Source organism: Brassica rapa, chromosome A09 (genome assembly GCF_000309985.2).
Source record: "Brassica rapa cultivar Chiifu-401-42 chromosome A09, CAAS_Brap_v3.01, whole genome shotgun sequence".
NCBI lineage: Eukaryota > Viridiplantae > Streptophyta > Magnoliopsida > Brassicales > Brassicaceae > Brassica > Brassica rapa.
This window is the reverse complement of record NC_024803.2, coordinates 25,906,930-25,934,550: the sequence shown is the minus strand read 5'-3', so window position 1 is coordinate 25,934,550 and position 27,621 is coordinate 25,906,930. Positions and strand designations below refer to the sequence as shown.

Sequence of the window (27,621 nt, the reverse complement as noted above, 5' to 3'; positions counted from 1 at the left end):
TTTAGACTATTTATAATTTTGTTTAACAAGGTAAGAGTTATGACATCTAAAAAAATCAAGACATAAAATTTATAAATATTTAATGTGAATAATAAATTAAATTTCAAATACAAAAATAAACTAAAAGTAAAAAATCATTATAATAAATTATCAATAACGGAAATAAACTAACACCAAATCACATCAACTAGTTTTGGTTCTCTCTACCATCGTTCACTTTATTTTCTTCAAGTGGCATAGTGAAATCTTCATTAAAATCTAAAAAACACAAATATAAAACTGAAAATGAAAAATCTAACTTTTTTTGTCAATATATAACTTCTTAATTAGAAATTTAGAATATAAAACATAATTAAAAATTAAAAAAGAAGTAAAAGTTATTTATTGGTTCAACCAGTGGTTCAACCGGTACCGGGTTCCGAGTTTTATTGGGTTTTTGTGGGTTTTGCGGGTTTCTAAATATTTGGTTTTCACAAAACCCAAACCAATTTTTTTCTGGATTGCGGGGTTTACCGGTTCAACCACGGATCCGGGTCGGGTTTCAGAACACTGTATAAAAGGCAGTGTTTTGAAACCCGACCCGGACCCGCGGTTGAACCGGTAAACCCGGTGACCCAGAAAAAATCCGGTTTGGGTTTTGTTAATAATTCAATATTTAAAAACTCACAAAAACCCGAAAAAATCCACTAAAACCCGGAATCCAATACCGGTTGAACCACCGGTTAACCCAATAAATAACTTTTACGTCATTTTTTAGTTTTTAGATTATGTTTTATATTTTAAGTTTTTAATTAAGAAGTTAGTTACTGACCAAAAAAAAAGTTGATCCGCAGTTGACCCAGTGACCCATCGACCCGGTAAGTCGTCCGGTTCAGTGTCCGGGTCGGGTTTAAAAACATTGATAAAAGGGTATATCAAATGATATATGATATATCTATACTAAACCATAACGTAATGTTCTGGTTTATATAGGAAATTCGTTTGGTAAACTGAAAGTCAATACATTTATTCGTTTGAGTATAATTCGGTCATTCCGCCACTAGTAAAATACATCGCTACAGCCACGAACATGCCACACGATTTTCGTAGCAAAAACGTAAGAGCTACGATGTAGTTACGATATGCTACGAAAAAGAAAACGTAGCCCTTTTCTTGCAAAACATAGCAAAGCTTGCTACGAAATTGCTACGAATATATTCGTGGCAATGTTCTCCTACGTTTTGCTACGTCTTTGACGTGGGTATCGCTATATATTAATATTTTATCTTAGTCGGCCAGAAAAAAACAAAAAAATAAGCTTGCCACGAACAGATTCGTAGCAAGCCGTGGCTAGCCCACCGAAAAAAAATCCCATCAATCCAATCCTGCACTTAAGGCAGTGATAAATACAAAAAACTAAGCCACGAAAATGTTTCATGGTAAATTTCGTGACTAGTTTTCTCAGTGCAATCACATCCGTCTGGTTGTGTGCAGAAAAGATTCTAATATTTGCCACGAAACTAATCGTAGCAAAACCGTAGCAATTTTAGTGGTAATTCGTAGCAAAAAATGTAGCAAATATCGTGGCAAATCATGGCAAAAACGTGGCAAGGTATTTTCTATATAAGCAAGCAAACCTACGAGAGTTCTATCACATTGCAAACCATAACAACAATCGTGAAATCAAACCATTTTTCCCTTGTGTTAAAAAAAAAACCATTTTCCCAAAATAAAAAAAATAGAGAGAAATTTCAATGTCTTATTATTTTCAAAATCGAGAGTGGATGGATCGACACATTGATCCAGTTGATAATAATGTTTCGAGAGAATTTAGCGAAGGTGTTGAAGTTTTTATCGCATTTGCCTCGAGTCAAAATTCTTTTATGGAGCGAAAAACCATGCTATGTCCTTGTGTAAGTTGTGGAAACCGAAAGCAACGTGATGTAAGAACCGTATCCCGCCATCTTTACCGAGTCGGCTTCAAAAGTAATTATTATGTATGGTCAAGCCATGGAGAAACCTACTATGACGCTGGAGAATCTTCGACGGGAGGTCAATTTATGGGAGATGAAGCAAGATATGTAGGCGGACCATATGAAGAGAACATTCCTGGAGGAGACTTTGGGTCAACTGAAATACCGGAGAATTTGATGGAGGAACCCAACGAAGAGCAATATGAAGAAGGAGTGTTTGAAGCTTTTGAAGCCGCTAATCAACCACTATATGATGGATGTGTTGAAGGTATTTCTCAACTATACTTGGCATCTCGTTTAATGAAAGTAAAAACTGATCATAATTTGGCGGAGTCATGTATGGATGAGTTATCACAAACTTTTAGAGATGTTTTGCCACAACCAAATATAGCTCCTGAGTCATATTATGAGATGAAGAAGCTGACGAAGTCGCTTGGCCTCCCTGTCGTGAAGATCGATATTTGTGAAGATAATTGCATGTTATTTTGGAAAGAAGATCGCGAGTTGATGGCGTGTCGGTTTTGTGGAAAAGATAGATATCACCAGAAGAACCATGGAAAAGGGAAAAGGCGTCCAAAACAGAGAATGTTCTATTTGCCTATTACGGAGAGGTTGAAGCGTCTTTACCAACAAGAGGCTACTGCATCACAAATGCGATGGCACGCAGAACATGAGTCGCCAGAAGGAGAAATGCACCACCCTTCTGATGCAGCAGCGTGGAAGCATTTTAACAAGGTATATCCTGATTTCGCTGCGGAAAGTCGAAATGTTTATCTAGGATTAGCAACAGATGGATTTAATCCAGTGGGTATGAGCGGTGAATCCCACTCGGTCTGGCCCGTCATCGTAACCCCATATAACCTACCTCCTGGTATGTGTATGAAAAGAGAATATTTCTTTTTATCAGTACTAGTTCCTGGGCCAAGGCATCCAAAGAAGAGCATTGATATCTATCTGCAGCCGTTAATTGAAGAACTAAAAAGTTTGTGGAGCGATGGAGTCGAAGCCTATGATGTCTCGAAGAAGCAAAATTTTACGATGCGAGCCGCACTAATGTGGACAATTAATGACTTTCCCGCTTACGGCATGATGTCCGGATGGATGACTCATGGCCGTTTAGCTTGTCCATATTGTCTTGATGATACAAAGTCTTTTTGGTTGCAACATGGAAGGAAGCATAGCTGGTTTGACTGCCATAGAATGTTCTTGCCTAGGGAGCATCCTTACAGAAGAAATGTCCAAGCTTTTCGAAAGGGGCAGACGGTAACTGATGATCCTCCACCATGGTTGACGGGAGAAGAAATTCTTCGCGAAAGAATCAACAACATCGAAGGACTGAAGGAAACGGTCGATTGTGGAGGAAATGGACACGAGAAACCTGCAAGCACTATAAACGGCTACGGCAAAGACCACAATTGGGTGAAGAAAAGTATCTTTTGGGAGTTGCCGTATTGGGAAAACCTGCTTCTTCGCCATAACCTGGACTTCATGCACGTTGAGAAAAATTTCTTCGATAATCTTATCAACACGGTGCTTAATGTTCCCGGGAAGACAAAAGATAATGCAAAGTCGAGGATGGATCTACCTGATTTATGCAGACGGTCTGAGTTACATATGAAGGATGATGGAACGATGCCAGTCCCGATATTCCGGTTGTCGAAGGAGGATAAAAAAGAATTTCTGCGATGGTTGAAAAATGATATAAAATTTCCAGATGGATACGCTTCAAAGTTTAGTAGGTGTATAGACGAGACGAATAGCAAGATTTCAGGTCTGAAAAGTCATGATTGTCACGTCATTATGCAGCGACTTCTCCCATTCGCGTTTAAGGAATTACTTCCCAAAAGTGTTCACATTGCCATTTCAGGTACATAATCTTAATAATTAGTTTGATATGTGTTATGATTTCTAACTCCTATTATTTTTTTGTAGAGATAGCACTCTTCTTTCGTGATATATCTGCGAAGATACTTAAGCACGAAGATGTTGCCATTTTGAAAGAAAACATTGCGGTGAAGCTTTGCAATTTGGAGAAGATTTTTCCACCTTCGTTCTTCGATGTTATGGAACATCTGACCGTACATTTAGCAGACGAAGCTGCTTTAGGTGGTCCAGTGCAATATAGATGGATGTATCCTTTTGAGCGATACATGTACCATCTGAAAAAGAAAGTTAAAAATAAGGCACACATTGGAGGTTCCATCGTTGCACAATATGTGAATGAGGAAATATCTACCGCTTCTGCTAACTTCTTTGGTAATCCACAAGTGGTACCTGAGGTTCCACTTCCCGGAGAAGTTCGGTTTACATATCAATATCCAGATGTGCCTAACTTGTTTTATCACGAAGGTCGGGTTAGTGGAAAATCTGAAGAGAAATGGCTAACCGATGATGACTACACCGTCCTCCAGACTTTTCTGATGCTCAATTGTGATACATTCGAACCCTACGAAAGGTACTTTGATTTTTTTTCTTGGTTATTGTTTTAGAATATCTGAAGTTATAATCTCTTAAAAAAATTCACAGGATGTTCGAGGAGTTTGTGATGGAGAGAAACCCGTATATGTCTGGTAATGACCTACAAATACTGAAAGACCAACAATTTGCCGAATGGGTGAAAAACTATGTGAGTTTCCGAGATTATTTGATTTATAATTTGAATGAAACTTATCAATTATAGATATAAATTAAATTAACAGGTTGTGCAAGCGAGTAACACATATGAGTTTCCGATGTGGATGTTGGATTTTGTACAAGGTCCGCAACGTAAGTATAAATCTTGGCCGATTTACCATTCACGTGGCTACTGCTTCCACACACATAGCCATGGACAAGATAAGAAAACCCAACATTACGGTGTCCAAGTTCGTGGAACCACAGATACTGACTATTACGGTTTGATCGAGGAGATAATGATGGTTGAGTATTTTGGTTCTGTTGGACTGAAGGCCATGGTTTTTAAATGTAAGTGGTTTGATACAACTGAAGGTCGGGGAATTCGAAAACATAATTCAGGAATCGTTGATGTGTCTCCGCGCTGGCAGTATGAGAAATATGATCCATTTATCTTATCTGGTAATTGTGATCAAGTTTGTTTTATTCCTTATCCGCGGGTACGACATACATCAGCCAACGATTGGTGGGCATGTACAAAAGTTATGCCTAGAGGGGTTCGAGAAACGTCTGAGGATGCTCTTGTTGCGTTACAAGATGATACACACAACCAAGTTGTTGCACGGAGCGTGATGGTGCGCATTGAGACGTATGTTGTCGAAGATGATTCAGATTATGAATCCACGCCAAATGTTCCTGCTAATGACGAATACATTTCAGAAGATGAATTAGACGAGGCTTGTACTGATTCGGATTCTGAATCTGATTCAAGTTCTTAGTAAGTTTGTTGTTTATGAAGTTTTTAAAAATTGTAATATAAATAAGTAATCACTTGGTAATTTGTAGTTTATGAAGTTTAAAATTTTTGTAATATAAATAAGTAATTTTTGAAGTTTTAAAATTTATGAAGTTTTAAATTTATGAATTTTTTAAATTTGTAATATATAATAAATTTTTAATTTATGAAGTTTAAAATTTGGAAATATGAAGATAACTAGATTTCTTAGTTTTAAAATGTTAATATATTCTTAATTTCTAATTAATAGTTTTGAGATTTCAAAAAAAAAAATTTTAAAACCTTACTAAACCCTAAACCCTATCTATACCCTAAATCTATTTCCCACCACATAATAAACCCAAAAATTTTCCCTCCTAAACCCAAAACCCATTTCCCTCCTAAACCCAAAACCCATTTCCCTCCTAAACTAAAGCCCAATTTCTATACTTAAGAAATTTTTTCCCCTCCACAATTTTATCACGTGTCTCTCTCTCTCACGGAGTCTCTCCTTCTGAAACTCTCTCAAACCCTTCGCCGCCTCTCACATTCTCTCTCGACCCTCTCTCACAGATTCCTCTCCCTCTCTCTCTCTCTCACGGATTGTCTCTCCTTCTGAAACGCTCTCAAACCCTTCGCCGCCTCTCTCATTCTCTCTCGACCCTCTCTCACAGATTCCTCTCCCTCTCTCTCAACGATGGCTCCTTCGACCGGAATCCCAAACGAATCCCGTCGTCGCCCGCGCTCTACCGGATTACAGCTCCCAGGTTAGTGAGCCCCTCATCTCTGTCTCGATTCCTCTTGGTTCATTTGGTTCATTGGGTTTCGATTATACTTCCTAGGGTTTCGATCTAGTTTTTTTTTTTTTTTTTGAGTTTCGATTTACATATTTAGTTAGGTTTTACATCTAAAAGTGTGTTTTTTTTTTTCAGTTTCGATTTACATGTTTATTTAGGGTTTACATCTAAAACTGTGGGTTTTGATTTCATGTTTCGATTTTTGTTTTCGGTTTTGTCTCCATTTGAAGTTTTGATTTCAAGTTTTGATTTTTTCCAGTTTCGATTTACATGTTTTTTCTTCTGTCAACAGATATGCGGCAAGGGAGACCTCAGTTGACATTATCGGAGCCTTCTGCCATGGCCCCATCTTTTTCTCCTCCCATGTCTGTACCTCCTGGAGCTGTTCCTCACGCATCTGCCGGCTCTTCAAGTGCAGCGCCTGCGGCTCCTGCCCCTTATGTCAGGAGAAGAGAAGATGCTCTGCTACGTGCGCCATCTAGACGTAACCAGCCACACCTCCATCCTGACAAGATCAATGGAGCATTGTGGTAAGACTATCTTGCATTTAGATTTTAAAATTTAAACTATTGTGTTTGCCATTTAACAATGAACACATACATTATTGTTCTTTTTCAATCATCCTGATTTAGATTTAGAGCATTGTGGTAAGACTTAGACTTAGTAAGACTTAGGCTTAGTAATGATTTAGATTTTATTATACATTACAGGTAGCAAACTACTACTGATAGATTGTAGGTATTTGTAAAAGCATTAGACCAGGTTAAAAAAAATTGTATGATGAACCGTGTATAAGTAGATTAAGTGTAGAGTTTAATATATGATTTTTTTTTTTGATGTTTGCCATTGTCTTGTCTCAGGTTTGGTATTGATCCTGAAGTCCATGCTTTTATCCGAGCAACATGGCAAGGAAACTATTGGGGGTCGTGGGCAAGCTGGAACTTCGTTCCACCTGAGAAGAAGGATCAGTGGTGGCATGCGTTCATTGTAAGTGCTTCTTTCCCTCTCTTTTTCCCTTTCTCAGCTATAAGTAACAATCAGTGTTTAACTCTAATGACTTATATTATGTTTTTTTGCAGCAACACTACTACTGGGAGGACCAATTCCATGATGAAATCTACTTGAAATGGAAGAAACAAACTCAGGTTACCGTCTGTGGCCGCATCAGCCAGAAAAGGAGAGATAACCGGCAACCTTCCTACATGTCAGACGCTCACTGGGCAACAATGGTTGAGAAGTACAACACTGAGCAAGCGAAAAAGAAGAGTGCAAAAGCTGCAAAATCTCGTAAGTCTGCTCCAGTTGGGAAGAAGATGCACAAGCACGGTGCAGGCCCACGCTGTTTCCTTAACATTCAGTATAATATGGTAAGTTTTGCCTTGAGTTTATTTTCTTAATTTTTTTTGCCTTAACTGTTGTCTAACTTCCATCTGTTTCCTTTCTTATAGATGGTTGATGAAGGTTTGGATGAACCACCTTCATACACAGCCCTTGCGAGGAAGACTCACACGGGTAAAGACGGCTCCTTCTTAGACGAACGTACAGAGGAGCTGGTGCTGGAGGTTGAGGAAGCCGTTGAAGAGATGTTACAAGATGGATCTCCACATGGCGACAGTCAAACCGACTCCACTGCTGCTTCAAATGCAAAGCGCTACCTTCTCAACCAAGAATACATCAAGGTCATCTCTTCTCTCATCCTCATTTTATTTATTTCAGCTTACAGGAAATGCTTGTGTTGTTTAATTTAATTATTGGAAATGCTTGTGACTGTCTTAGTTAGTTATTGGAAATGCTTGTGACTGTCTTACTTAGTTATTGGAAATGCTTGTGACTGTCCTAGTTAGTTATGTTGCTTGTGACTGTCTTACTTAGTTATTGGAAATGCTTGATTATGATTATTTTTCCTTTCCTTTTGCAGAGAGGAAAGACAAAGAAGGGCACAATCTATGGCCTTGGCAGTGCTCAGTACAAGAACAGCAGTCCTTCTGTGCCAATTCCTGTCTCACTCAAGCGCAACCTTGACGTGGATATGCGCATGTCTGGCTTCGAGACCACCATTTCTGAAGTCAAGGAAGACATTGCTGGAGTCAAGGAAGATTTCACTGCTTTGAAGACAGAGATCAATGCTTTCAAGACTGAAGTCACAGGGGGGATGTCTGCAAGCCAAGCAACTCTCAACATTATTCTGCAAACTCTCCAATCTCAAGCTTCCACTCCTGCCTCAACTGCACAACCATTTCAGCCTCAAGCTCAGCCCCAAGCTCCAGTTCAATCTCATCATCAGCCACAACCTCAAGCTCAGTCTACGGCTCCACCACAACATCTCTCGACCAATACCCATTCTGATTTAGATAGGTGGTGCCAAGAACTTGATATGTAAGGTTTGATCAGTTCATGTATTAAGCTATAATATTTTGTGTACTTTGGTTCAAATTCATGGATCTTTTGAATGTTTGAATGTTTGAAACTTCAACTCTTATGTAATATATTTCGGTTTCAATGATATTATGACTTTCTATTCGCATATAGCTTTTTATATAAATTTCAAATTTGTTTTTTATAATTGATTTTAATTTTTTTTATATAATTGGTTAAACTAGCCACGAAATGTTTCGTCAGTAAAACGTAGCATATGTTACGAAAGAAACCGTGGCAAAACCGTGCCTGTTGCTACATTATATTTCGTATCAAATCGTAGCAAGTTACTGAAATCGTGGCAAGCGTTGCCACGAAAACTTTCATAGCAAAACGTGGCACTTTGCTACGATTTTTGATACGCGCTCTTTTTGCTACGCTCGTATACGTACGTTTTACGTTTCGTAGCATTTCGTGGTTTCTGCTCCGTATAGCCACGAAATCTTGGTCATAGCCACGAAAATTAACGTGGCTGTAGCGATGTTTTTTACTAGTGCGCATGTCTTGTTAAATATGCTACGACAAGTTTTGTAACAAATATGTATAATGACATTCTATAGTAAATACCTTTGTAAGTTATATGACCATTTAAATAAGTAGTTTGAGAAGGGCTGAAGCTGTCACATCAGTATATGACATTTCTGTTAATCACACATCAAATAAAGGTTAAATATTAAAATGTTCGTCAAATAATAAAAAGAGAATATAAATGTGTAACTCATGTTTGGACATACACGAAAGGGACTCGACTGTAATTCACATCCTCTTTCTTTCTGTTTCCTTACAAGGTATGCAAAGCCAATAAAATAATGTATTGTCACCTAATTAACTTATTTTCTATGTATATACAGCTAAATAGCTCAATTAATTTTCAAATTTTTTTGTGTTGTTTAGATTCATAAGTACCGAAAGAAAGCCTTCATCTCCTGTTTTCTGGTGGTGCAAGCTTGAACCTGTCTTTTCTTCACTGGTCTCAACATTGTTTTCCGGCTCAAGCTCGCCACCTCTGCTCAAGTCCAAAAGCTCACCTCATCTCAAGCTCCAAAAATGTACGAGATGTCGCCTCCTCTGAAGTTTCGGAAGCTCGTTTCTGCTCCCCGGTGGTGATGGTTAGTTACATGAAGGATGTTGCCAAACCATGATAGAGAAGAGACGATGTGTGTGGCGGAGAAGGTTGTCCTTTTTATTAGGTTTAGTTTTTTTTCTTAACACAAAGAATAATAGTTTTTAAAAAAACAAAGAATTATTTACAGATCTATACTATTATTTGCGAAGTAAATTTTAGCAACGGAGCTCTTACATTAAAAGTTAGAGCGGTTAATATATATAATACCCTTAATGAATATATATATACTAGGTGTTTTGCCCGCAATGCGGGCTTAAACATTTTTTATAATTTTTGAAAAGTTATTTGTACACTATATTCATTACACTAAATAAATCTTAAAATAACTTAATATTATATTTTAAATATATAATTAAAAAATTATTTGATTAATATTTAATTATGTGATTTATGTTTTTAACTTTTTACTAAAATACTTTTTCAGATAACAATATATATATATATATAGAAATCTTTTTAAAAAATTATATTTTTAGATTTTGATAATTCAATATTCTATTTTTAATTTTTCATTATATAATTAAGAATTTTATTTGATTAATATTTAGTTATATAATTCATGTTTTTTAAGTTTTTAAAGTTTTTACTAAAATACTTTTTCAGATAACAATACAATATATACAAAAATTATCTCTTTTTTAAATTGTATTTTCAGATTTTGGATAATTCTTACTATTATTAATTTTAATCAATTACCTAATCAAATAATTTTTTTTCAATTTAGTTATACATTTTATTTGATTAATATTTAGTTATATAATTCATGTTTTAAACTTTTTACTAAAAGACTTTTTCAGATAACAATACAATATATACATAAATTATCTATTTTTAAAATTATATTTTCAGATTTTGGATAATTCTTACTATTATTAATTTTAATCAATTATCTAATCAAATAAATCAAAATTTCGTTTTTATTTTTTTAATTTAGTTATACATTTTATTTATTAAGGGTATAAACGTTATTAACCACTCTAACTTTTAACGTGAGAGCTCGATTCAAAAAATTTACTTCGCAAATAATAGTATAGAGATATATATATATATGATTAACTATATAATCAAAAATGAATTTTTATTTATAATTTTTTTTTTCAAAAATATAATTTTTACATCGTGTTGTTATCTTAAAACATATTTTTCAGTTATAAAATTTAAAATAAATTTACATTTTAAAATTCATTAAAATATTAATCAACTAAATTTGTATAAATATATTTACTAAAATATTTTTGATATGTGAATGTTTTCTTTTAAAATTTCAGCACAATAATAAACATATATATTTTAATTAAATTTACGTCATATATTTATATATATATATATATAAATATATATATAATTTGATGTTTGATTTAATTTTTTTGAAAACATAAATAATAAGTTATCATGCTGATTTTTGAATTAATAAAATATAAACTAATATATATTTGTAAAACGATTACGCCCGCATGTGCGGACCAAACATCTAGTTAACCAATTGGTTTATTATTTATAATTTTGTTTACCTACTTGTTTACAATTATTAATGTTGGTTAATCATTTTTTATATAAAATACGTTTGGGACCAACTGGTTGGTTTACGACATTAACTTTGATTGACCACATCTTTTTATCGAAACCTTTCATGATAAACCGATTGGTTTAGAATCAAATCATCTTTATTAACCACATTTTTTATAATACACTTTCCCCCATAAAATAACTGGTTTAACAATAATAAAATCTTCATTTACTGAATTTTTATTGGTAGAAAATACGATTAGCAGAAGATAAATTTATTATCTTTAATCTAATGGTAAAAGAGCTCCAGCCGGAATTTCTGCCATAGGTTCGATTCACCTTGGCCACCTAGCCTTACCATATAGATGGATTAGTTGCATATCTGGATGCAATGCCTCGTGAAAATAATTTTTGGGCGTAGAAAACTATTCGGATCCCCACGGTTTTCAAAAAAAAAAAAAATTATTACCCTTATTATCTGATAGAACATCTGATACAATACAAAATTCCATGATATACAAAGTAGAACGGTACTAACTTCCGAGTAACTTCAAAAATAATTTATCGCAAATACATTATTCAACGGCCCTTATTCAACACTTGTAAACGGTACTTCTGGGAGAGTCCGTCCTCCCAATGATCCAATAGTATGAAGAACAAGAGTGTACAATATGCTAAGCTTACATTGTAATTCTAAGCTAACGTATGATCTCTTCTTCTTTGAGGAGAATTAAAGAGACTCTGAGCTAATCACACTAGCTGACCAAGTTAGATGATAAATGAACAACGACCAAGCAACACAACTTGATAAGCAACCTGAGTTTCTTCACCGCCACTCTATTTGCCTTTTGTTGTACTTTCTCTGAATGCTTTCTGGAAACACTAACCCTTCACTTAAGTTTCAAGTTATTTTATAGAGCAAGGAATGGGGTGTGACCGAAGGCCTTACTAAAGTTGTCGCGTGGGACTTCACTTTTAAACGAACCTTTCAATTTTCAGTTCATCTCTTGCCACAGAAAAGATGAAAAAAGTATAGCACACCTCATCATTGTTTAGTTGATTGAACACTGAGGTGTAGTAACAAGTCTTTGAGCATGTGTGACAAGTAGGCCCATCAGGTGTTCCAACTTTCAAGGTATATTATCTGATCAATCACAAACCAATAAAGTTTACTGAATAGTAGTTAATCTGAAAAGTAGTCAGATTTCCAGATAGACAAACCGAATCTCGATCGCATAAGCACACTGACAAGACCAATTGTAACAGCAAAGCAAGCCAAGTTGTTCAACTCTTAGTTGTGGTTTTTAAAAGAGTATGGTTGTATCCGAAGTTGAAATAACGCAATTGAGAAAACACAAAATGCATAGATGAGATGAAAATTAAAATTTGTATTTAAGGAACGATGTTAATATATATACATAGTTGCTTTAATGTAAAAACAATGGATGAATGTGTCGCTGTGGCTGTACAAAGTAGCCAGCAAACTGTGGTGGGTAAGGATGGAACACAACCGGTCTTGGTGGTGGATGCAGTACCGGTAAGTAACCACATCTTGGCTGTACCGTCACATAACCACGTCTTTCCATCACAAAAGCTTCTTCAGCTTCGTGCATAATATGCATAGCGCGTTTCATACGCTCTTCAGTCTCTTCCTCCTCTTCACGCTTTCTCTTTTGTTCCGATTCGTGCATAATATGCATAGCACGTCTCACACGCTCTTCATTCTGTTTCTCCTCTTCAAGCTCTCTCTTTTGCTCCTTCGATATGCTGAATATCAAGTCAGTAAACACTCGGGCAGTGAGCTCGCTGTCGGAACCGGCATGGTGCGCATCACCCACACGTTTGATGTGAAGATCGTCTGCTATTCTCTGCAAACCGTAACGGGCAGACACACCTTTGCAATCAACCGCAATCTTCTTGACATCAAAAGTAAGCCCTAGAGTTTCCTCAACGGTTTTGTTAAAAGCTTCTAAAGTCTCGGGCAGTGGTTTTCTTCCGGTCAGGCCTTGAACCAGATACGCTAAGTCGTACGAACCGTCGAACGAAACCCACTTCAACTTGTTGTCCACGTCTTTGAGAATCTGACCGAACTCTTTGAAAAACTCTTCCATCCCCACTCCCTCTTGTCTGATTTTCTTGAAATTGAGACCGTTGCGTCTAAGAAACTGTAACACCCCAAAACCCAAGTCCAAAAACTTTTTGTGGACAGGCCCGCTCTGCGGCCCATTTGGATTAAAAACCCTAGGGTTCCTTGCTTCCCCTATAAAAGCAAGCCTCCACCCTTAGCCTTCCATCACAAATTTAGAAGCGAAACCCTGCAGAGAAGTCCCGGAGATCAGAAACCCTAGCCGTCGTCTCCTTCCTTTTCTCTCCCTGCGCCGCCTCTCCTCCTTCTCTCTCTTCGCCGCGTCTCTCCTCTCTCTCTCTCTCTTCGCCGCGCCTCCTTCTCTTTCTCTCGGCCGCGTCTCTCTCTCCTCGCCGTGAACAGCCGCGAGTGGTGGTGGTGGCCGCGTGGTGTCAGCGACTTCAGATCCCGTTTCTCTTACTCTCTATTCTCAGATCCAGATCCAGATCTAGGCTAAGGTGAGGTGTTCTACCCAGATCTCTTTCATGTTCTTTTATATTGTTGAATGTGGATCTAGGATTGAGTAGATCCTGGTTGTTGTTAGGTTGATAGACCATGTTGCATTAGAACTCTCGTACTGATTTAAGATTCTAAATAAACTGATTGATTGTTTGATTGTTTGATTGATGGAAGATCCGTGGTTGTGATTGAGAGCTAGGATGGTTAGAAAGAAATGAACGTAGGATAATAAGAGAACTGTTAACCGGTCTGGTTAGATGAATGATAGGATGCCTATGAATGATTGCTGAATGGATTGAGTGTGACACCGAGAACGGGTGGCGTCTAGAAAAGGAAAGTAAGAAAGAGTCTAAGGGTTTAAGAAAAAAGGAAATGATAAGAAAAAGGAAAAGTTATGAAATGGATACGAACCGCCGAGGGACTGGTGGGGAGTATGGGAAATGAATAGAAATGGAATACGAACCACCGAGGGACTGGTGGGGAGTATGGGAAAACGCGGCGGCCGTAGCGTTCAAAAACGGCAAGTAAGAATAGAGGCGCCGGTAAGATTGAGTCACGCCGAGTCTTGGCGGGAAGGGGTCGTAAGACACTGCAAGGGGTATGGACTACATCCAAGGGAACCGGATGCCGGGTGTACCAGGGCAGGCGACCTCACAGGAACGCAGCAAGAAAGGGGAGGGTTGGTCCGCTTGAGCTGTGTAGGTCCTAGAGTTATAGGATGAATGGAGTCTTAAATAATAAACCGAATTGTGTGAATTGAGCGATGACTGAGTTCATTGCACTGCTTGTTTTTGTGAAATGAACTTTAATAGTTGGTTAAGAAATGTGTGTAGCGACTAGTCGGTTCTCGTTTCACATTGAGCAGTATAAAAGCTCATGGGGGAGACTGGTCTAGAATCGCTTCACTGAGTATTAATACTCACCCCTCTTTTCCCTCTTCCATTCTTGCAGAACTATAAGTGGAAATGCCGACGGTAAGGAAGGAAATGCACCTGAAACTCATGGGACCAGAAACGGGACACACGGAGATGTCGGAAAAGTAGACATGTGTGTCCTAAACCCCGCGCCCTGGAACCCCGGTTGGAGAATGGGGTGGGACGGGTGTTTCAATTGGTATCAGAGCCAGGTTAAGGTCCCTTAATACTAACTTAAGGGATCAGCATTTCTCACCGTTGCCCATTTTCCTTATGGTTCTGTTCAATCGTCATAGCTAATGTGGAAGGAGATTTCGAACAGCTCCGAGTTTCCGGCCGAGATCGGGTTAACAAAAAGTCTTCGTACTGCGGGTAGTGGAGTTTTAGAGGTTCAAGAATGGGTAACAAGGAGTTGTAAGGCAAGTATACAGAGGGATTAGTCGCCTAGCACGTCAAGTCAAAGGGGTAATGGAAAGCCGGACATTCGAGCTGGAGGGAAGCGTCTCGCGGACGACACCGCCCCACACCGGGCCGGGGAGGCCGGGGAAGGAGAGACGGATGCAAGGCCGAGGCGTGCGCAGCTTCATGGAAGGATTAAACCCTGCAAAGAAATGGACTTCTGGCATTCAGATATCACAGTGAAGCTTGTTCCCAGTAGAAAAAAAAAAAAAAAAGAAACATGGGCGTGGGTCCCACCACCAGGGCGTGGGCCCGCCGACGCGGAAGGAGCAAACCAGGGCGACCAAGGGCGGACGGACGAGACAGTGGGAGAAAACCGATTTCAGATTATGGGGACTAGGTTGAGGATCATCTTGGGGTAAAAAGGACGATGGAGGATCATCCTGGGGTAAAAAGGATGATGGAGGATCATCTTGGGGTAAAAAGAATGATGGAGAGTCATCATGGAACAGAATGCGGAATGCTAATAAGGATATGAGATCTTCTTAGGGAAAAAGGGATGATAAGAACCACACCGGGAATATTATATGTTTAAGCAGCGCTAGTTTGAGAATTGACTGAAAACTGCCATCTATGCATGACTACTACTATGTTCTGATCAGGTCTTTGTTTTTACGCTGCAGGATGTCTTCACCAGTGCATCACGAGCTCGGAGAAAGACGCATGCGCTATGGACCAAAGGGGACAAGGGCTTACGCCCGCAAGCCCTACCGTGACGCTTGGGGCGATGTGGTACCTGCATTCTTCCCAGACGAAGAGGAAGTGGAGTTCGTGGAGCCGCCGAACGCCCCCATCCAGGAGACGACCGTGAGGCGTCGGATTCTGATGCCCCATTTCCAGCGGGCAGCCGAGTACAGGCGATTGTACCAGGGTCAGGGTACTTTCCAGTTTGCACCGGAAGTGGACATGACGCCGCCCACAAGGGGCCGAGGGCGCCCCAGGAAGACGGGGCCGACCAGGGAAGGTCCGGGACCGATCCGGATGGAGGACAGTGTACCAACGAGGAAGCGTGGACGCCCAAGGAAGATTCCGAGCATTGATGCAGAGAGTCTGAGGAGAATACCCGGAATATGTCAGTGTGGAACATTGACGCAGGCCAGGCAAGGACCGCGCTCAGTCCGGGAGTACACAGAGGAATTCCTGGAGTCAGCCAAAAGATGCAAGCCCAAGTCAGCGGAGGATTGGTGCCGGTGGTATACGGCAGGACTCCGCGAGGAGATTCGGGGCAAGCTGATTGGTGTGTTGGAACCATGGGAATTCGCCTTGGTGAACCGGATGGCCGGTCAGGCAATGGAGGCGGAACGGACACTTGCTCGTCGGGTCGTCGCCATCTCGAGCTCTGAGGAGGACGTAGAGGTGGAGGAGGATCCATCGGAGGACTCAGCATGGGAAGAGGAGCCGGCGTCGTCGACGGGGAGTGGCCGTGTGGCTGGTCCTAAGCCGGACGGGGAGCAGAAGTCTCCAGTTCGAAGTGGCTAGCTGTGATTCCAGAGTCAGCTAGTAGGAGTAGGACATGGTTTTTCTTCTTTGGTTTTAGCTTTTTCCTTTCTTGTTATAAGGGTATTCGCGGATTTTGGCGATACCTTGAGACCTATCTTTTTATTGTAGTCCTACTCCATTTCATTTATTAAATTCATTGTTGGTTTTAAATGATCTTGAGCAAGTAGGATGTCATTTCGTGCTTCCCTTGATTGTGTTTGAAAACTCCCCTCGGGTTTTGGATGTTAAGGTTTAAAGCCTGAAGATTGGAATTCGGGGCGAATTCCGATTAAGAGGGGGAGAATTGTAACACCCCAAAACCCAAGTCCAAAAACTTTTTGTGGACAGGCCCGCTCTGCGGCCCATTTGGATTAAAAACCCTAGGGTTCCTTGCTTCCCCTATAAAAGCAAGCCTCCACCCTTAGCCTTCCATCACAAATTTAGAAGCGAAGCCCTGCAGAGAAGTCCCGGAGATCAGAAACCCTAGCCGTCGTCTCCTTCCTTTTCTCTCCCTGCGCCGCCTCTCCTCCTTCTCTCTCTTCGCCGCGTCTCTCCTCTCTCTCTCTCTCTTCGCCGCGCCTCCTTCTCTTTCTCTCGGCCGCGTCTCTCTCTCCTCGCCGTGAACAGCCGCGAGTGGTGGTGGTGGCCGCGTGGTGTCAGCGACTTCAGATCCCGTTTCTCTTACTCTCTATTCTCAGATCCAGATCCAGATCTAGGCTAAGGTGAGGTGTTCTACCCAGATCTCTTTCATGTTCTTTTATATTGTTGAATGTGGATCTAGGATTGAGTAGATCCTGGTTGTTGTTAGGTTGATAGACCATGTTGCATTAGAACTCTCGTACTGATTTAAGATTCTAAATAAACTGATTGATTGTTTGATTGTTTGATTGATGGAAGATCCGTGGTTGTGATTGAGAGCTAGGATGGTTAGAAAGAAATGAACGTAGGATAATAAGAGAACTGTTAACCGGTCTGGTTAGATGAATGATAGGATGCCTATGAATGATTGCTGAATGGATTGAGTGTGACACCGAGAACGGGTGGCGTCTAGAAAAGGAAAGTAAGAAAGAGTCTAAGGGTTTAAGAAAAAAGGAAATGATAAGAAAAAGGAAAAGTTATGAAATGGATACGAACCGCCGAGGGACTGGTGGGGAGTATGGGAAATGAATAGAAATGGAATACGAACCACCGAGGGACTGGTGGGGAGTATGGGAAAACGCGGCGGCCGTAGCGTTCAAAAACGGCAAGTAAGAATAGAGGCGCCGGTAAGATTGAGTCACGCCGAGTCTTGGCGGGAAGGGGTCGTAAGACACTGCAAGGGGTATGGACTACATCCAAGGGAACCGGATGCCGGGTGTACCAGGGCAGGCGACCTCACAGGAACGCAGCAAGAAAGGGGAGGGTTGGTCCGCTTGAGCTGTGTAGGTCCTAGAGTTATAGGATGAATGGAGTCTTAAATAATAAACCGAATTGTGTGAATTGAGCGATGACTGAGTTCATTGCACTGCTTGTTTTTGTGAAATGAACTTTAATAGTTGGTTAAGAAATGTGTGTAGCGACTAGTCGGTTCTCGTTTCACATTGAGCAGTATAAAAGCTCATGGGGGAGACTGGTCTAGAATCGCTTCACTGAGTATTAATACTCACCCCTCTTTTCCCTCTTCCATTCTTGCAGAACTATAAGTGGAAATGCCGACGGTAAGGAAGGAAATGCACCTGAAACTCATGGGACCAGAAACGGGACACACGGAGATGTCGGAAAAGTAGACATGTGTGTCCTAAACCCCGCGCCCTGGAACCCCGGTTGGAGAATGGGGTGGGACGGGTGTTTCAGAAACTCTATCGACTTCTCGTTACAAGCATCGGTTCTCGCATCAAAATCCTTGAAATTAACCTCCCACGTACCCCCGATACTTCCGTCGCGTTCAAACAGAGTGAAACCTAGTTGAATAGGTTTTGTCCGTTCGACACTGAACTTCAAATTCTTGTATCGAGTCTCGTCCGTAGCGCCTATAGGAGTCTCCTTCAAACAACCCGGGAACTCCGTATCCACGGCTATGAACCCACACGTTTTTAGAACTTCCTTAATCAGTTTCATCTCTTCTTCCATATTTGTGAAGATCTCTCTCGTTTTGGTGTTTGACATATTTCTCTCTCAAATTTATTAAACAAAGAACAAATTGTATGAAGTGAAGAACTTGGACGATTATTATTTATAAGGATATAGGACGTTACCTTAGTAATGTATTAGCCAATTTAGGTTTTCCTTTTCTCAACAATTTCCTTTTTAAACTCATTGACTTGTTGACTTAATTACCTTTTTGCATTTTCTAATATACCATGATTCTAAATCAATAGTATTTTAAAAACTACAATTGAAGTTTTGAAGTTCACAATTCCCCATCGTTAACTAATAAAAATTGTATTAAAAACTTAAAAGAGTACCGAATTTTCTGTATCGATCGCAATGAAAAAAACAAGTCTTTAACACCTTACGAATCAGAATCATCTCATCTTTGCTATTAGAACAAAAATTTCTCTCATGTTTCTCTCTTTTTCTAGTAAGCAAAGAAACCCGATGTAGTTGTTGAATCAAGATCTTAGATAAGCTCGAAGTTAGAACACTTTCAACATATACTTTATTAAAAATCGCTTGAACAAACTTTACAAGTCTTGTTCAATCAGGATTATGAGATCACACACACGTGTATCTCGACTGATCAATTTCTACAACGCAATCAAGACAACACACACATTTCTTGATCTCCAAGCTATCACAGAACTCTCGTCCTTGTGCTTTTGCGGCTAGCTGTTTTTCTTTCTAAAGCCCTAACCTTAACCACTACGGACTGACTTCCTTATATATCTCTCAACTCATTGATTCTTCACTTCCTTTATTTTTTCCTCTATATCTTTTGCATATCTCACCAGCTTCTATTGTTTCCTTAAAACACTCGAGCTTACAATCTCCTCCTTTTTGTCTGCATCGATCAACTCATTCATGAACCTGCAAAATCATCATACACAAGTACCACACGCACAATATATATATTTCTCACAGATTAGCAAGAGGCATTAATTAAACATTCGACACAGTCTTAAACATTACAAGCCGAGATTGTTCACAATGGTCCAACATGTGAAAATATGAACCATGCATCCGAGAATGAAAAAGTTTCGAAAAGCATAAACACATAACCAAAGCACACACAACCACGATCTCCCCCTGAATGAGTGAACGATCTGACAAAAACATCACCCATCGATCCTTCTGCGTCTTCTTGGTCCACGGTTGTTGAGAACTGACGAGTCTGCTGACAAGCTCCAAATGTGGACACCTTCACCAATGGGTGATTCATCTCCGGGAATCATAGGAAGTTCCTTCTGAAACTGCAGGACCTGGTAGATAAGGTTCGGGAAGACTATCTTCTTCTCCTGATCAAACTGTCGAGCCATCGCAAGAATCTGATCATACACCAGTTCACCATCATTAACTAATAAAAATTGTATTTAAAACTTAAAAGAGTACCAACATTTCTGTATCGATCGCAATGAAAAAAACAAGTCTTTAACACCTTACGAATCAGAATCACTTCATCTTTGCTATTAGAACAAAAATTTCTCTCATGTTTCTCTCTTTTTTTAGTAAGCAAAGAAACACGATGTAGTAAGTGATGGTCAAAATTACTTTATTATATACAGACGTACTAATGTAAGTACGATTTTCCTTTTCGAAATAATTGAATTGTTGACCTATTTTCCTTTTTCTTCTAGTTCTGGAAGGTTCATTTATTTTTAAGAGAACATCACTATAACTAGGTTAAGACCCGCGCTTTGCGCAGAATAAACATTATATATATAAATTATTTTATATATTATATGTTTATAACATATTATGAAATAATAAATATATATTGAATAATTAAAAAGTTATTACCTACTACTTATATAATTAAACTGGTGCGAACATATAAATAAATTTTATAAATAAAAAAAAATATTTTTTTCTATTTGATATGATATATAATTAAATTTAAATGATGGTAACATATATATGATATATTTTAATATTAATATTTATTAGATAATGCTTTTTATTTATATTTTTTTATCATTTATATCTGTTATAGCAAAAAGTCCAAATTAGTGATAACAAAATTTTCACTATGGGATTAATGGTTTAAGTAATTTATAATATTTTAAAAAATTAAGTTGTCAATATTTTTTCAAATTTTTTATCAAAAAATGTTCAAAGTAAATTTCAAAATTAAGATATTTATATATTTTTATATGACATATAGTTTAATCTAAAATGATACATATATTTATATATCTTTTATTTTTGATACTTATTAAATAAGACTTTCAACTTATATTATTTTTTAATTATTTGTTTCATGTCATAACAAAAGTTTTAAATCATACATCCCAAAATTTGAATGTGAAACTGTTAAAAGTTTTAATAATTTATACTCGTTTTTAAAAATTCAAAATATAATATATAAATAATTTTTAATTTTTTTGTTATATAGTTACTATGATTGTTTAATTTATTTTAATAGCTTAAAATTAAACAAATATAATTATAATACACATTATTTTTATCAAATCTTTATTATTCAAAATCATTAATTGTCATATATACTTTAGCCTGATTATACAATTACGTAATCTTATTTAAGAAAATAATGAAACACATTTAATAATGTATTTATTGTGGTTTAATAAAAAACTTATTATATATTTAGATTGACCAACTTATTTCTCTAAAGATTCTAAGAATCATTTTAGTGATGACATGTGGCTACACAAAAATGTTACAATGCTTCTCAAATAATATATAGGGGATGTTATAACACAATAAACTTCGCGAAACTAACCAAATCATGTTTGCATAAACCGGTAGCATATTTCTTGTTTTAATTGTGGTTTGCATCGTGATATTCACATGTGAGAAACTTATCCTAACCAAAATGTTTTAACAATATTTTGGTACACTAATTTAGAATATTTTTCATAATTGTCTTTAAGGCATAGGTAAGTTTTACCCAGTATACACTTCAATAGATATTTTCATAAAGTTTATGCAAAGTAGTTAAGTTATATTATTCAAACCGATACTGAACATATTTATTATTGATTTATAAGGTATAGTGTATGTATATATATATTAGTTTGCTTATGATTTATTACAAATGAAATTAAGAAAACACTTTTTCAAAGTTGTTCTATTTAGTCTCCAAATAATGTTTTTTCCGTTTTTAATTATATCTACACAACTTCATAACATTTTTTTCTGTTATAATTATTTAGTATCCAAAATATCATTAGTATCATCTAATTGATAGTAAGTTTATTCCATTTAATAAATTCAATAAGAATCATATATGCAACTAAAACTAAAAAAATACTCAATCAATAAGTAAACCGAATGTCATTACAATCTCACACTTTTTATTATACACCAAGATATATATATTATTTACCTAAATTTTTGATCATATTTATCCTATGTAATCCAATTTCCAAATAAATTTAGAGTAACATGAAATTAATATACATAATAAAACAAATTATAAGTATGATAACTGTTCATAGTTATTACGAAATCACATTTATGAATATGATACAATGGGATTATGATACATTTGCGTATCAATTTCATCTCTTCTTTCTGTCTTTTTCTCATTACAGAACCGTTTAAAAAAACCGGGAACTGTCTATGGCTACGAAATCAAAAGTTTTAAGAACTTTTTTAATCAACTTCATCTCTTCTTCCTTATTTTCTAAGAAGATTTCTCTGTTGTTTGACATATCTGATCTCTCTCAAATTTAGTAGGCAAAAAGAAATTGTATGAAGTGATCAGATATTATTATTATTATTATTATTATTATTATTTATAGACGTTATGTTAGTAAAATCAACGAATTTAGGTTTTGTTTTTCTCTGATAATTTCTTTTTTTTTAAAAACTCGTGGAGTTATTGACTTATTTACTTTTTTGTATTTTTTAATTTTCTCATGATTCTAAGTCAATAGAATTTTAAAAACTATGACGATAAAATAAAGAATTTTAAAAACTACAGCTGATGTTTTTTTGAATTTTACAATTCACCATCATAAACTATTAAGAACTTAAAACATACATCTTTTTGAAACAAAATTTTCTTTTAAAACATTTATCTTATAGGAACAAACTTTTCTACTTTTAAAATAATAACAAAATATTTGTAAAATATATTTTTTGATTTGATAAAATATAAGATTATTAATTATTTATGATTGTTTTGTCATATTTATTAATTAGTTATTAATAATGTAACATTAACATATATCTAAGTCGATTTTTCATGGTTTTAAGGTTGTTTAGCTAATCAATATAGCATTGATTTTCTTTTCAGGTTTATTAATTAGTTATTTTAAGTTTATGTTTTAACATTAGTTATTTTGAAAATCAATTTAGGTGTGTTTTTATGGTTGTTTAATTTGATAAAAAGATAATAAATGCTAAAATTTAAGATTATATAGTTTTCAGTGGTATTAAACTGTAGTTAACTACTTGTTTTAGTTTAAAATCAGTTTAGGAAATTATATATTTTATTTGGAAGAATGTTTAAATATAGGCTTATTAAATATTTCAGTGCCGTAGAATTATAGATAAGTTGTAAGTATAAGAAAAAAAATTATTTGTACTTCTATTTTAATAAGATAAATTTATAAAATGTTGAATTTTTTTTTTATTTCTTTTAGATGGTATGTAGTTCAATATTTACATATTATATTTAAATAACTGAAATATTTGAAGCTTAACAAAAATTAAACTATTTCAAAAATAGACTTTCATATTCTTATTAATTACTAAATACTTGCCCTTAAATTTATTTTTATTTTTCAAAAGATATAACATCTGATGTACAATACAAAGTACATTGATGAACAAATTAGTGGATCGGAAATAACTTAGACATCTCTAACTCCACTCTATTTTTCATTTAGAGTAAAAATATTTCAATTGTACTATATTTCTCACTCTAATTTTCATTTAGAGTAAAAATATTTCAATTGTACTATATTTCTCACTCTAAGTTTACTTTAAATATAAAATAACTTGTTTTTTTTGTACATCACTCTATTTTCTATTCTAAAATAGAGTACCATTTTCTATTCTAAAATAGAATACCATTGGAGTAAACTCAAACTATGTTATAGAGTTATTCTATTTTAGAGTAAAAATTAGAATAAGCCATTGGAAAATTGGAAATGATCTTAAGACTAATTTCAAAGAGAATTATAGCAAATACAAAACATTATTCGAACACTAGTAAACGGTCACTTTGTGCGGTTTTGCTTTTCGTCGATCCCAGACTGAGAGAAGCGTTTTCTAAGAACTTCAAGAACGTCTTCAAACTTGACATCCCTTTTAGACATAAGCACCATCGAATGGTACAACACATCAGCCATCTCTAAATGTAACATTAATATTTCTAAGTCGATTTTTCATGGTTTTAAGGTTGTTTAGCTAATCAATATAGCATTGATTTTCTTTTCAGGTTTATTAATTAGTTATTTTGAGTTTATGTTTTAACATTAGTTATTTTGAAAATCAATTTAGGTGCGTTTTATGGTTGTTTAATTTGATAAAAAGATAATAAATGCTAAATTTTAATATTATATAGTTTTTCATATACTTGTTTTAGTTTAAAATCAGTTTAGGAAATTATATATTTTATTAGGAAGAATGTTTAAATATAGGCTTATTAAATATTTCAGTGCCGTAGAATTATAGATAAGTTGTAAGTATAAGAAAAAAAAATTATTTGTACTTCTATTTTAATAAGATAAATTTATAAATGTTGAAATTACTTTTTATCTATTTTAGATAGTATGTAGTTCAATATTTACATATTATATTTAAATAACTGAAATATTTGAAGCTTAACAAAAATTAAACTATTTCAAAAATAGACTTTCATATTCTTATTAATTACTAAATACTTGCCCTTAAATTTATTATTTTTTTCAAAAGATAGAACATCTGATGTACAATACAAAATACACCTTGATGAACAAATTAGTGGATCGGAATTAACTTAAAACATCTCTAAGCCCACTCTATTTTTCATTTAGAGTAAAAATGTTTAAATTGTATTATATTTCTCACTGTATAATAGAGTGAAAAATAGGTTTACTCCAAATATAAAATAACTTATTTTTTTTGTACATCACTCTATTTTCTATTCTAAAATAAAGTACCATTGAAGTAAACTTAAACTATATTATAGAGTTATTCTACTTTAGAGTAAAAATTAGAATAAGCCATTGGAAATGGTCAAAGACTAACTTCAAAGAGAATTATAGCAAATACAAAACATTATTCAAACACTAGTAAACGGTCACTTTGTGCGGTTTTGCTTCTCGGTCACTTTGTGCGGTTTTGCTTCTCGTCGATCCCAGACTGAGAGAAGCGTTTTCTAAGAACTTCGAGAACGTCTTCAACCTTCACATCCCTTTTAGACAGAAGCACCATCGAATGGTACAACACATCAGCCATCTCCGATGCTGTTCTTGAAGCGTCCTCCGTATCCTCCAGTGTTCTGCATAACTCGTCTGCTTCTTCCCTGAAACAAAAACACACAGTTAAGCTCCATTAACTCGATGATATTGCAGTAACCTTTGATTGAAGAAAACCGACAAAAATTACCTGATCTTAGAGCAAAGCAGAGCGTCATCGGTCAATAACCGTCGAGTCCATGATGGTTTGCCTTGTTGAGGAGCTGATGATTCTTCTTTCCGCTTCGAAATGATTGATTCTAGTGAATACAATGTTGTTGATGCTAGCTTGTTTCCTGCAGCCTGTGATACGTAATGGTTGATGTTCTTCAGATCTCAATCTATATTGTCACAGAAAAAGAAAAACATCAAACCTCATCACTGTTTAGTTGATCGAACACTGAGGTGTAGTAACAAGTCTCTGCCCCAGTGTGGCAAGTAGGCCCATCAGGTGTTCCAAGGTAGATTATCTAAGCAACCACAGAACAAATGAAGTTTACTGAATATCAGATTCTAGTATCAATGGTTTCCGAATAAAAAACATTACTGAATCGCGGTCGCAGTCAAGGTAAACATCGAGGACATTGATGAAGTTATTGGAAGTCTCTCCCTTAGTCCATAAGGATGATCTAGATCGACTGAAGAATGTAGCTTTACGAGAAGTGATGGTTGTGGAGAGAGCCTCTCTGTTAGCAAAGCCTTGCATTAACACGGCTCCAGTGTCAACGTTTTGTGCTATTGCAACAGCTAATCCTTTGTCATCCCATTTGATGCCGTCCAGCAATTTATCTACCTAGCCCACGAAAACAAAGAGTATTCAAGATTTAATACCAGAGACTACAAAACGGCATAAACATTAATGTTATTAATACATGAACTAAGAGAAGATCAGAATTGCAACAGAGAGTTAAAAGCATTGTAAGTTAGATATTTAAATAGGGAAGAGAGATAGAATTGATAACCTTAGCTTGAAGAGCAATGTTGTTATCATTAGAAGCAGCGAATACGACGACACTGCTGGATCTGCTGCTGCTGCGTCTCTGCTTGATGCACAAGTCTTTGGGGACGAAGCAGTTACTTCTCGCCTGCAAAGACTGTGCTAGTGCATTGTACGATACCGCCATTAACGCAAAGTCAATCGTTGACGAAATTTGCGGCGGAATTAAGCAAGGAGTGACGGGAGGAAAACAAACCTAAAGACGAAAGACGAACCCATCCAATTTAATAATTTTAGTTGACCAAAATGCCCCTGACACTACTTTCTCTCTCTTTAGTTTAATAATTTAACTGACCAAAAGACAATTTAATTGTGGATTGATGAAGAAGAAGGAAGGTGTGACTGTTAGTTGTGGAGGAAGATCCGGTTTTGGCAGAAGCAGGTTGAGCTATGAAGATGACTCAGCAGGTAATGGCTTGACTCTCTTTCTTATTTATTTCACTTCTCTGAACCTAACAACATATATGTCTATTTTCTTTCCTCTTCTGTCAAGTTAAAAGATTAATTGAGGAGGATATTATTAAAGCATGTCACTGCTGAAAATGGGAGTGAGTGGGTGGGTGGGTGACTTTATCTCTAGACTCAACATCCTCTACTCATCTTTCTCCTCGCAAGGAATCGACATGTGCATCCTCTCTCGCCTGAATCATGCAGAAAGCGTTCACATGAACAAGCAGTGATCTTTCTCCACCACCTGATTAGTTAGTGGCAAAGACATGATTGGAATTGAATTTTGAATCAAGGAGGATGAACCGTTGAGGTTGATAATTCAAAAGCAGATTAAGCCTTATAGGACTCTGTTACTATGCTTTAGCTATAGGCATGATCAGGTTTCAAGTTTTATATTTTACTACTTCTTTCTAAGTTTCTAGGATCACATTCATTTATCTTTCCTGTTTCTGTTAGGATTTTTTTTTATATATGTCTTCCATGCAGTAGCGGCCCTGAAGGGAAGCGGCAGAAGCATTGGCGTCCGGCCCTAGGAGTTATCAGAAATTTTTCGGCCTTATATTTCGTTAAGTATCAGAGGTGTAGTGGTTGAGAGTCGGCCCTGATTGTTTTACACCCGGGTTCAAAACCCCACTTATGCAAAAAAAAAATTCTGGTTATTTTTGAAAATTTATTTGTTTAAGGAATATTTCTTTTATGCTTGTCTGTAAATAATGAAATCATATATTTTTATTTGGTAATTAATTAATAAAGAGTAATTATCTATTATTAAAGTAACTAAAAGAGAGAAAAAAAAGCACAAACTAAACCTAATTACGTTTCATCAATCATCATCGTATCATCATCTTCTTCTTCTTATTTTTTTAACAACATATCTTCTTCCTCTTATTCAAGAAAAACACAAACTCATCTTCCTCTTATTCATTGGTTTCTCCAAGTTGTTATTTGAACTAGCAACAACAAAACAATTCAGGTTTGTTAAATATTTTTGAAGAATAATGTATT

General features: G+C 36.3%; 5 protein-coding genes and 1 long non-coding RNA gene across 8 annotated transcripts; 3 read left to right on the top strand and 3 right to left on the bottom strand.

Annotated features, from left to right (window-relative positions):
* Positions 1-78: 78 nt before the first annotated feature.
* Positions 79-9,934, top strand: LOC103840344. 2 transcript variants are annotated; one of them, XM_009116841.3, is made up of 6 exons: positions 79-6,107; positions 6,430-6,667; positions 6,998-7,124; positions 7,217-7,504; positions 7,586-7,816; positions 8,056-9,934. In XM_009116841.3, the coding sequence occupies exons 1-6, from the start codon at positions 6,038-6,040 to the stop codon at positions 8,515-8,517; spliced, it is 1,416 nt and encodes a 471-aa protein (XP_009115089.3). In that variant the 5' UTR covers positions 79-6,037; the 3' UTR covers positions 8,518-9,934. The 2 variants fall into 2 exon arrangements, 1 of the variants encoding a protein (XP_009115089.3); XR_004451480.1 differs by lacking the exons at positions 7,586-7,816; positions 8,056-9,934 and having other exon boundaries at positions 79-7,124; positions 7,217-7,333.
* Positions 9,935-12,611: 2,677 nt separating this feature from the next.
* Positions 12,612-13,295, bottom strand: LOC117127786 (putative CCR4-associated factor 1 homolog 4). Its single transcript, XM_033278451.1, has one exon. It carries the CDS (start codon positions 13,293-13,295, stop codon positions 12,612-12,614), a length of 684 nt encoding a protein of 227 aa, XP_033134342.1.
* Positions 13,296-13,465: 170 nt separating this feature from the next.
* LOC117128226 lies at positions 13,466-18,321 on the top strand. 2 transcript variants are annotated; one of them, XM_033280202.1, is made up of 2 exons: positions 13,466-13,767; positions 15,765-18,321. In XM_033280202.1, the coding sequence occupies exon 2, from the start codon at positions 15,766-15,768 to the stop codon at positions 16,618-16,620; it is 855 nt and encodes a 284-aa protein (XP_033136093.1). In that variant the 5' UTR covers positions 13,466-13,767; position 15,765; the 3' UTR covers positions 16,621-18,321. The 2 variants fall into 2 exon arrangements, with proteins under 2 accessions (XP_033136093.1, XP_033136092.1); XM_033280201.1 differs by having other exon boundaries at positions 14,720-18,321.
* Positions 18,322-18,342: 21 nt separating this feature from the next.
* On the bottom strand, positions 18,343-18,729 carry LOC103840343 (putative CCR4-associated factor 1 homolog 8). The gene has a single exon (XM_009116840.1). The coding sequence runs from the start codon at positions 18,727-18,729 to the stop codon at positions 18,343-18,345; it is 387 nt and encodes a 128-aa protein (XP_009115088.1).
* A 6,127-nt stretch (positions 18,730-24,856) lies between these two features.
* LOC103840211 (histidine biosynthesis bifunctional protein hisIE, chloroplastic) lies at positions 24,857-26,534 on the bottom strand. The gene is made up of 5 exons (XM_009116696.3): positions 26,132-26,534; positions 25,717-25,962; positions 25,544-25,639; positions 25,321-25,472; positions 24,857-25,237 (listed from the first exon to the last, which is right to left on the bottom strand). The coding sequence occupies exons 1-5, from the start codon at positions 26,291-26,293 to the stop codon at positions 25,039-25,041; spliced, it is 855 nt and encodes a 284-aa protein (XP_009114944.1). The 5' UTR covers positions 26,294-26,534; the 3' UTR covers positions 24,857-25,038.
* LOC117128282 lies at positions 26,492-27,401 on the top strand. The gene is made up of 2 exons (XR_004451551.1): positions 26,492-26,574; positions 26,660-27,401. It is a non-coding gene; the product is annotated as an uncharacterized LOC117128282 (long non-coding RNA).
* Positions 27,402-27,621: the final 220 nt, after the last annotated feature.